The sequence below is a fragment of the Taeniopygia guttata genome, chromosome 26 (genome assembly GCF_048771995.1).
Source record: "Taeniopygia guttata chromosome 26, bTaeGut7.mat, whole genome shotgun sequence".
Lineage (NCBI taxonomy): Eukaryota > Metazoa > Chordata > Aves > Passeriformes > Estrildidae > Taeniopygia > Taeniopygia guttata.
Window position 1 is genome coordinate 3474510 of NC_133051.1, and position 9249 is coordinate 3483758.

The window sequence follows — 9249 nt, forward strand, 5'->3', positions numbered from 1 at the left end:
TGTCACCTCCATGTCCCCTATCTCTGGGTCCTGTTGGCATTGCCAGGATGGGACTCCATGGATTTGGGGTCTGGTTGTACTTGGGGCAGTAATCAGGTGATGCCAGTGGCAAGAGGTTGCCCCGGATCCAGCTGTGCAACCCTGGCACTCCTCGACCCAGGCTGGGAAGGGGGCAAAGAGTAGAAGGGAAGGATGGAATGGAGGTGAAGGGTGCGGGGTTGGGGTGCGGGAGGGTGGGCAGGAAGGGTGCAGGGAAGGAGTGTAAGGATGGGTGAAGGGATGGGATGCAGGGGAAGGGAAATAAGGTGTTCTGGGAAAGGATGGGGTGGGAGAAAGGGTGCTGTGAACCAAAATGATGGGGTGCAGGGAAGGGATGGGGTGCAGGGCAGGCAAATAAGGAGTACAGGGGTAGGATGAGGTGGGAGAAGGGGTGCTGGGAAGGGAAATGATGGGGAGCAGGGAGTAGGGAAGGGATTGGATGTAGGGGATGGGGGGCTGGGGCAAGGACGATCAAAGGGATGGGGTGCAAGAAGAGGGGAAATAAGGGTTGCTGAGGGGGATGCGGTGGTGGCCGGGCAGTGCCAGAGAAGACACTCCGGTCCCCATATCCCCGCTCGGGCCTGACAGTGCCCGGCGGCGCCGCTCCTCCCGGTGGGGGCGGGCGGGGGCCGGTGGCTGCGGCGAGAGGCGGCGCCGAGGGGACGGGAGAGGGGGGGACACCGGTCAGCAACCGAGCGCCGCCGGGCTGCGGCGTCACTGCGGGCCTGCGCTGGACCCGCACCGGCACCGAGAGATAGCGGCAGAAGCAGCGGCCCCGCGGCACCGGCACCGGGCGGCACCAGGACCGGCTTCGGGAGCGGCCCCGGTCCCGGTGCCGCCGCGCGGCCGCCGCCCTTGTCCCGGGCAGCTCTGAGCGGGGACACCGGGCCCGGCCCCGGGATGGGGCCCGGCGGCCCCGGGAGCGGCTGGCCCCTGGCTGGGACCCTGCTGGTGGCCGTGGCCGCCTCGATGGGTAAGTGATACACGGGGACCGGGGAGGGCCGGGGGATCCGGTGCCACCCTGCGACTGGATACGGTGCCACCATCTGTGACACAGGGTTCCCGCTGGGTGGGAGGGACTTAGTGCCACACACGGCCCTTTTGACCGGGGGTTGCTTGCCACAAAGTGTCCCCTGGGAGCTGTCCACTCCCCCCAAATCTGGCCTCCCATTTGCTGCTTTCGGGGTGTCCCCGGGAACAGCAGGCACGGAGCCGGTGGCTAACCGAGCCGGGATCCCAGCCCGGGGCAATCTGGAGGCTTCCTATGCACTAACCCCGTGCCTCAGTTTCCCCACTTGTCCCTGAGCTGCCGTGGTCCCATTTTGGGGTGTGTGAATAATGCCATGTGAGATTCCCGCAAAGCCGTTTCCTTGGCTGCCCACCCCCTGCCCCGGCGCCTCTGGCCGCCCCCGGGCCTCGGCCCGCGGCTATTTCTGGGAAGACAGGTGGCTTCGGACAGAAATAGAGTGGGAAGTGCTCCTGGAACACGCAGAAGGACGGGAAGCTGGGCAGATCTGGAGGAATCTGGAGGGGTCGGAGATCTGGGTGGGATGGAGGGGCTTCTGCAAGGATGTAGGGCTGGATGAAGTAGGGTATGGGGGCACATAGGGGGAAGTGGAGTGGGATGGAGCAGGATATGGGGGTACATAAGGGCATGACAGAGCAGGGTTTTAAGGGATATGAGGCAGGATGGAGCAGAGCAGGGGTTTGGGGGTACATAGCGGCACAGTCTGGGGGTCCATGGGGCAGGACGAAGCAGGGTATAGGAGATATGGGGCTGGGTATGAGGGACAGGGGGACAGGAAGGAGCAGGGTATTTGGGGGTGTAAAGGGGCACACTTTGGGGCAGGATGGAACGGGGTACGAGGGGAATAGGACACAGTGGGGTACAGGCTGTGCTCATGTGAGGGAGGAAGGGCATGGGGTGCTGCTGATACCCCTGAGGGTGGTGGTCCAAGGTGCTCCAAGGCCCCGGTGACGGGCGGCTGTCCACAGTGGCCGGGGGCGAAGACTGCCTGTGGTATGTGGACAGAAATGGGTCGTGGCACCCTGGCTTCGACTGCGAGTTCTTCACCTTCTGCTGCGGCACGTGCCACCAGCGGTACTGCTGCCGAGACCCTCTGCGCCTGCTCACCGAGCGCCAGCAGCGCCACTGCCTTGCCTTCAGGTGCCACAGCTGGGGCTGATGGGGCTGGGGGCTCTCCAGGGTGGGCTGGGTGCTGGGACTGGGTGCTGGGCACTAAGTACTGCGTGCTGGTGACGGGCAGTTGTACTGGGTGATGGTCATTGTGTGCTCTGCACTGGGCAGTGGTGCTGGGCAGTGGCATCTGGGCCCTTGTAGTGGGTATTGGGCACTGGGTGCTGGGCACTGGTACATGGTGCTGGGCATTGAGTTGTGGGCATTCAGCAGTGGTGCTGTCTGCTGAGCACTGCTACTGGGCACTCGTACTGAATGCTGGGTGCTGTGCACTGGTACTTGGTGGGGGCACTGGGTGTTGGGCATGGGCACTGTTACTGGATGCTGAATGCAGGTGCAGTGCACTGGTTCTGGGCACTGGGCAGTGCTATTGTGTTGCCAGGCTGTTGGCTCTGCGTGCTGGCACTAACACTGGGTGCCGGGTATTGAGTGTTGGGTACTGGGCACTGGGCAGTGGTACTGGGTGTTGGATACTGGCATTGGGTTGTTGGTCTCTGGGCACTGGTGCTTTGCAGTGGGTGCTGTGCACTGCTACTGGGTGCTGTGCACTTGGTACTGGGTGCTGGACATTGGTACTGGGCACTGGTTGCTGTGCACTGGTGCTGGGACCAGCACACTGGGGGATGGATTCTGCAGATTGGTCACTGGTACTGGGTGTTGGCACTGGGTGCTGGATGTTGGTACTGGAAGCTTGCACTGGGTGCTGGATGGTGCTGGGCACTACTTAACTGCTACTGGATGCTGGTCATTGGGCAGTGGGCACTGGTACAGGGCATTGGAACTGGGTACTGGGCACTGCTGCTGGGTGGGCAATGCTACTGGGTGGGCAATGCTACTGGGTGGGCACTGCTACTGGGTGGGCACTGCTGCTGGGTGGGCAATGCTATGGGTACTTGCTGGGCAGTGGTCACTGCTACTGGGTGCTGATAGCAGTGCTGGACAATGTCACGGGCATTGGTTCTGGGCACTGAGCAGTGTCACTGAGTGCTGGGCATGGGGCAGTGGGCAGTATCAGTGGGTGCTGGCTGGGTGCTGGTGTGTACCCTGGGTGCCCCCCAGCCCCTGCTCCCCATGCCTGGGGGTCCTACAGCCCCAAGACCATCGCGGGCATCGCCTCAGCCGTGGTGCTTTTCATCGCCATCGTCACCACCATCGTCTGCTGCTTCATGTGCTCCTGCTGCTACTTGTACCAGCGCCGGCAGCATCCCCGCACCCCCCTGCAAGGTGTGGGGCTGGAGGGCAGGGATGGGGGTGCGGGAGGAGGAGGTGGAGGAGGGTACTGTAGGAAAAGATGGTGGAGTGGGGTTGAGGGGGCCTGGAGGGTTTCAGGGGGAAAAGGGCTGTAAGGATAGAGGATGAAGGGTGTGCAGGAGGAGAGGGTCCTGCAGGTAAGGACGTGCAGGGTTGAGTGGACCTGGGGGAATGGGGGATGGGAGGTGGGGAGGAGGCTTGGTGCATGATGGTGCTGTAGATACAGGGTGGGGGACTGGGGGAGCCTGAACAGAGGCCTGTGGGAATTGGGGTGTGTGTGGGGGCTATAGGGGTGGGAGATGCAGGAGGGTCCTGTAGGTAGAGAGTGAAGAGGTTTGGGAAGAGGCAAGGATGGGGGGCCTGGAGGAATGCAGGAGGGATCAGAGTGTGGGAGTTGGACAGCACGGATGGGGGGAGCTACAGGAGGGTTCTGGAGGTTCAGGGTGGTGGGATGTTGAGGAGGCCTCAAGGAATGCAGGGAGGCCTGGGGATGGAAAGGGGGAAGTTGTAGGGATGGGGGTTTGCAGGATCCTGTGGGTACAGGGTGAAGGGGTCTGGCAGGGGGTGCTAGAGATGTGCAGGGGTGTTGAGGTGAAAGGTGGAAGCTGAAGAGATGAGAGGGAGCAGAAGAGTCTGTAGGTGGGGGGAGTGGTGGGAGAGGCAAAGAGAAGGGGGGCTGTTGGAATGCAGAGGAGGATCGGGAGGGTGTGGGGTGGACTGCAGGGATGAAGGTGTAGGAGGAGGGGTAGGGTACAGAGATGGCAGAGAAGGAGAGATCCTGAGGTACATGGTGGAGGGATTGTGGTGGGGGCGGGGGGGTGAGTTGGTGGGACCTGAAGGGAGGAGGAGGGGGGAAAATCTGGCATGGCAGTGAGGGTGTGGATAACACCTCAGCACCCACCAACCTGAGGGCCGCTGCCACTCTTAGGCACCATCCCTGTCCCTGTGTCAGGGTGCTGCAGATCTCTCCAATCTCTTCCGCAGGCCCGGAAATTCCCCTGTCCAGCTACCCCCCTGCAGCTCCCCCAGCTCCCTTTCCCATGGACCCCAAAGCCGGCCCTACACCTCCCCAGCCTGGCTTCACCCCCATGGCCATGTACCCCCCGCCCGGCCCTGCCGCCCAGTACCCCATGTACCCCTCCGGCCCCCCTGTCTACAACCCCACAGGTGAGCACTGGGGCGGAAGAGGGACCCTCCCTATTCTCCTGGGGGCCTGGTGGCGTGGTGACACCCCATCTGCTCCCCCCACAGCACCACCACCCTACGTCCCGGCACAGCCCAGCTACCCCGGAGCGTAAGTCCTCGCAGGGACCCCTGCACCCGCCGCCGGCCAGCGGGGCCAGGCTGGGGACCCCAGAGACCTGCCCTGGCGTTGGGAGGCTGCCTTAGCCGGCGCTGGATCGTGCTCTTCCCAGCCAGCCTGGGGTGATCCGGTGCCAGCAGAACAGGGCGGCCCTTGTGCCACACACTGGGCCCTTTGTGGGCGTCTACCCCCAGCTCTGGGTGCCAGTGGCCCCAAGCACCCGCGGAGGGGTTCCCGGGGAAGGGTCCTCCGAGGGCCGTGCACCGCTGTCTCCCTACGCACCTGCCCCCAGATTCACCCCTGGTTCTTCCCTCCGGGGTTGGCATTAAACCACATCTTGTGCCCACAGCCTGGTGTCGTCTCGGTGACTCTCTAATGGGGAAAAAAGGGAGGGCAACACCCCAAATCCCATTCCGCTAATTGTATGATGGGGGGAACATGAATTCTGCCCTGTCCCTTCTGTTCCCAAGACTTCTCCATCCCAAAATTGTGATGGGATGGGTAATTCCCACCAAATCAGCTGCTTGGATGAGCCAGCCTGGAGTGCTGCTGCCCACCCCCTTCTCACTCAAAACGGGGGTGTGAAACCACCCCTGGAATCTTTCAAGTGAGAAAACAGCAAATTCTGCGCTAGGAGTGGGACTGTGGGCGCATGAACAATTCCTCTATCCATGCCCCCTCCCCTGAGTAGGAATAAGTGGGGGAAGGTGGGTGGTGTGTCAGCCCAATGGTTGTTCCTGCTGGGATTCATCCCTGCCAGCATTGCTGGCTAAATTTGGGACCAGAGTCCATCAGTCCAGGACAAAAGCCAGGCAGAGCCATTTGGAGGGACAAATCCCTGCCCTGTCCCATCTCTCAGCCCCCTGCATCATCCTCAAAAACCCTCTGAGGTGCCCGGCATGGGGGGAGCCATGGGGGTGCAGCTCCGAGTTTTATTGAAGTGGGATGGAGAGGAAAAGAAATAATAATAAAAATAATAATAAAAGCAGCGTCGTGGGTTCTCGGGGGAGGGGTGTGTGTACACAGCCAGCTGCGTGGGAGGCTTATGATTTGTGGACGCCCCGCTCCCGGAGGTAGAGGTCACGGATTTCGGCCAGGCTGCGACTGAGCACGCCGAGTGCCTGGGCGATGCCGCGCAGCACCGCCGTGGTCTCCCGACGGCTCTCGGCGTATTCCCGGCGGAACGCCCGCATCTCCTGCACCAGCCGCTCACTGGACTGCACGAGGCTGATCTGGGGGCACTCGGGGGTCCCGTCCAGCCCCGCCGGCCCGGGGGGCCCCGCCTCGCCCGCGCCGCAGTGACTGAGCTGCTCGGCCTCCGGATCCAGCAGCAGGCTCGGGAAGTCGGAGCCCAGCGGCTCCTGCTGGCCGCGGAGGTCGCCGAGGGACAGTTCGGAGGGTGCGGAGCGCGGGGGGCTCCGGCTCCAGCCCTCGCACAGCTCGCTGGGCGGGCAGATGCCGGTGCGGGGCAGCCGACAGTCTGAGCCGCGGCCGGCAATGCCGTCGGCAGCGGGGCCGTGGAAGGGCTCAGTCTTCACCTCCACAGGCTCCTCCTTCAGCGGCTCCTTGACACCTGTGGGACGGAGGGGGAGCACAAGGCAGCTGCAGGGCTCTCCCGTGTGCCCAGTGCCCCACGGACCAAGTGACAGACCCTGTTGTCTCCATCCCTGTGCTCCCGCATTCCCTCTCCTGTGCCCAGTCCTGATTCCATCTGTATCTATCTCCATAGTCCCGTGTCCCTCATGATGGTTCAACCCCATCCCATGTCCCTTGTCCCTCTTCTGTTCCCAGTACTCCCATACCCCTGTCCTGATTGTGGTGTCCCCATGTGCCTGTATGGTCCTGGTACCTCCACATCCCTGCCGTAGTCTACACACATCCCTGTCCTGAATGTGGTGCCTCTATGTTCCTGTTTGGTCCTGGTACCACCATGTCCCAGTTCTCACCCCACTAACCCCCGTGTCCCTATTCTGGTCCCAGTATGGCATGTTTCTTGTCTCTCTCCTGGTCCTGCCCCATGTCACTGTCCTAGCCTCACCACATCTTTGCTCTGTTCCCAGCCCCTTCTTATCCTTGTCCAGGTCCCAGTACCCTGTGCCTTTTGTCCCTGTCCTAATCCCAGTCACCCGTATCCTTGTCCTGATCCTGGTACCCTTCTGTCCTAGTCTAGATGTTATTCTCCCTGTCTCCTGAGTCCCTGTCCTGGTCCTCCCACATCCCTGTCACCCATGTCCCTGTCCCAATATTCTATGTTCTTATCTCTTTGCTCTATGTTCCCTTTGTGTCCCTGCCCCACTGTTCCTGCCCCAGTCCCTCCATGCACCTGTAGTGGTCCCAGTGTCCTGGTCCTGGTTTTTCCAACATCTTGGTCCCAGTCCCCTCACATCACTGCCCTGGGTCTGCGTCCCAGTTCCTCCATGTATCTTCCCAGGCCTAGTGATGCTTTAAGATGTCCCCATATCCCTCATGAGCCTGTCCCAGTCCCCCATGTCCCTGCCATTGCCCCCTGTATCCATGTCCCTATCCCCCATTGTATGGTCCCAGTGTCCCTGTCCTGGCTTTAATCTCCTGTGTTCCTGTCCTGGTCCCACTACACATGTCCTGCTCCCAGTTTCTTGCTCCTCATCCCCTTCTCTTGGTCCTGGTCTCCTGTGTCCCTGTCCCAGAACCATGTTTCCGTCCTGGTCCCCTGCGTCCTGGTTACTCCATGTCCCTGTACTGGTCCCTGTGCCCCACAGTGCCTCTGTGTCCCTGTCCCAGTCCCCCATGTCTATGTCCTGGACCCCCACATTTGGCCACAGTATCTCCATGTCACTATTGTGGTCTCCTGTATCCTGATCCCTTCACTTCCTGGTCCCCTTGTGTCCCTGTTCTTCCCATCTTCTCCCAATCCCAGTGGCCTTGTGTCTGTGTCCTCACTTCCCATGTCCATGTCCTGGTCCTGTATGTTCTGGTCCTGGTCCTCATCTCTCTTGAGACCAGGGTTAGATGGGATAATGGGGAGAAATTCCTCCATGCATATGTCCTGGTCCCGGCGTCCCAATGTACCTGTTGCTTTTCCCCACTTCCTAAACCTGTTTCTCGATGTCCCCATTCCACCTCATCCGTGGCCCCTATTTTGTCCCCCATGCCCATCCCGGTCACCCAGCAAGTCCCTGCCCCAGTCTCCCACGTCTGTGTCCCGGTTCTTCATGTCCCCGTCCCACCATACACCTGTACCGGTCCCGGTGCCCGTGTCTGTGTGCCGGTCCCCCTGCAACCTGGTCCCAGCGTCCCCGTGACGCTGCCCCGTTCTCTCCCGTCCTAGTCCCGGTCCCCATGTCCGTCCCTGCCCCGTCCCTGTCCGTGCCCCCGCCGCTGCCCGCACATTCACCGTGCTGTGCCGACCCTTCGGCGCTGCGCATCGGAGGGTCGGTTCCGGCGGCGCCGCGAGGACACCAGACGGGGGCGGGGGCGGGCCCCGGGCCGGACTCGGCCCCGCCGCTGCCGTTGCTCCCGTTATTCCCGGTGCTCCCGGAGTTCCCGTTCCTGGCGGCGGCCCTGCCGTTCGGGCCCTGCCGCTCCAGCCGGTGCCGGCTGATCTTGTCCCCGGCGCGGCGGCGTAGCCCCCGCCAGCGGTTCTTCACCTCGCCGATGTCGCGCTGGTGGCGGCCGGCGGCGTTCACCTTATGCGTGATCCGCCACCAGATCTTCTGCTTCTCGTATGCGTTCACGGTACCGGCGGCGGCGCCGAACAGCAGCGGCTCGTACCGGAGCACTTCGCTCATCAGCACCTCCAGCTCCTGCAGCGTGAAGTTCGGCTTCCGCTTCAGCAGCCCCCGCCGCGCCCCGCCGCCGCCCGCCGCCGCCATGCTCCCCGCCGCCTCATGCCGCCGCCCCGCCGTCCATTGCCACCGCCGTGTGCCCTGTGCCGGTTCCCCGGTACCGAGCGGAGGGAGTGGAGCCGGACACCCGCAATAGCCCCGTCGGGCGCTGCCGCTGCCGGATCCGGGACGGACAGGACGGGCCGGGGCTGCCCCGCGGCCCCTCCGGCCCCGCCGCGCGCCGCTCCGCCCCCGGTTCGTTAACGGCGGCCCCGGTGCGTTAACGGCGCCCCCTGCCGGCCCCGCTGCGCACAGCAGCGCCCCCGCAGCGTTAGCGGCGCCCCCTGCCGGCCCCGCCCTCCCCCTCGGGAGCGGCGCTGCCCCGGCGCGCCCCGGGCCCCGGTTCAGGTGACACCGTCGGTGTTGGGGTCGCCCCTGGCGCTCTCACACCGGGGCCGGCCAGAGGGGGTGTCCCAATGGCCCCGCGGTGCCCGCGTTAGCAGCGGCCGCCCCAAGGGGCAGGAATGCGGGGCGAGGGGCATGAGGACCCCGTGGTACGGACACTGCTCCTCCCGCTGGGGCCACGGCGCTGCCTGGCTGCGGAAATGCTCCCCAAAACGGCGTTTCACTTGTACCGGGAGCCGCCTCTCAGCCAC

At 63.4% G+C, this 9249-nt stretch overlaps 2 protein-coding genes across 3 annotated transcripts; one reads left to right on the forward strand and one right to left on the reverse strand.

Annotated features, from left to right (window-relative positions):
- The first annotated feature begins 654 nt into the window (after window positions 1–654).
- SHISA4 (shisa family member 4) lies at window positions 655–5138 on the forward strand. The gene is made up of 5 exons (XM_030291911.4): window positions 655–1012; window positions 2035–2206; window positions 3327–3460; window positions 4472–4654; window positions 4739–5138. The coding sequence occupies exons 1-5, from the start codon at window positions 940–942 to the stop codon at window positions 4783–4785; spliced, it is 609 nt and encodes a 202-aa protein (XP_030147771.4). The 5' UTR covers window positions 655–939; the 3' UTR covers window positions 4786–5138.
- Window positions 5139–5708: 570 nt separating this feature from the next.
- Window positions 5709–8889, reverse strand: LOC115498559 (uncharacterized). Of its 2 annotated transcripts, none has more exons than XM_030291909.4 (2): window positions 8158–8889; window positions 5709–6363 (listed from the first exon to the last, which is right to left on the reverse strand). In XM_030291909.4, the coding sequence occupies exons 1-2, from the start codon at window positions 8639–8641 to the stop codon at window positions 5834–5836; spliced, it is 1014 nt and encodes a 337-aa protein (XP_030147769.4). In that variant the 5' UTR covers window positions 8642–8889; the 3' UTR covers window positions 5709–5833. The 2 variants fall into 2 exon arrangements, with proteins under 2 accessions (XP_030147769.4, XP_030147770.4); XM_030291910.4 differs by having other exon boundaries at window positions 8164–8887.
- Between the last annotated feature and the right edge of the window lie 360 nt (window positions 8890–9249).

Coding starts and splice junctions, on each gene's coding strand:
- SHISA4 (XM_030291911.4), top strand. CDS start 940: ATGGGGCCCGGCGGCCCCGGGAGCGGCTGGCCCCTGGCTGGGACCCTG. Junction 1,013..2,034: donor GGCCGTGGCCGCCTCGATGG/GTAAGTGATACA, acceptor GGCTGTCCACAG/TGGCCGGGGGCGAAGACTGC. Junction 2,207..3,326: donor CGCCACTGCCTTGCCTTCAG/GTGCCACAGCTG, acceptor GGGGTCCTACAG/CCCCAAGACCATCGCGGGCA.
- LOC115498559 (XM_030291909.4), bottom strand. CDS start 8,641: ATGGCGGCGGCGGGCGGCGGCGGGGCGCGGCGGGGGCTGCTGAAGCGG. Junction 6,364..8,157: donor GTCGGCACAGCACGGTGAAT/GTGCGGGCAGCG, acceptor TCCGTCCCACAG/GTGTCAAGGAGCCGCTGAAG.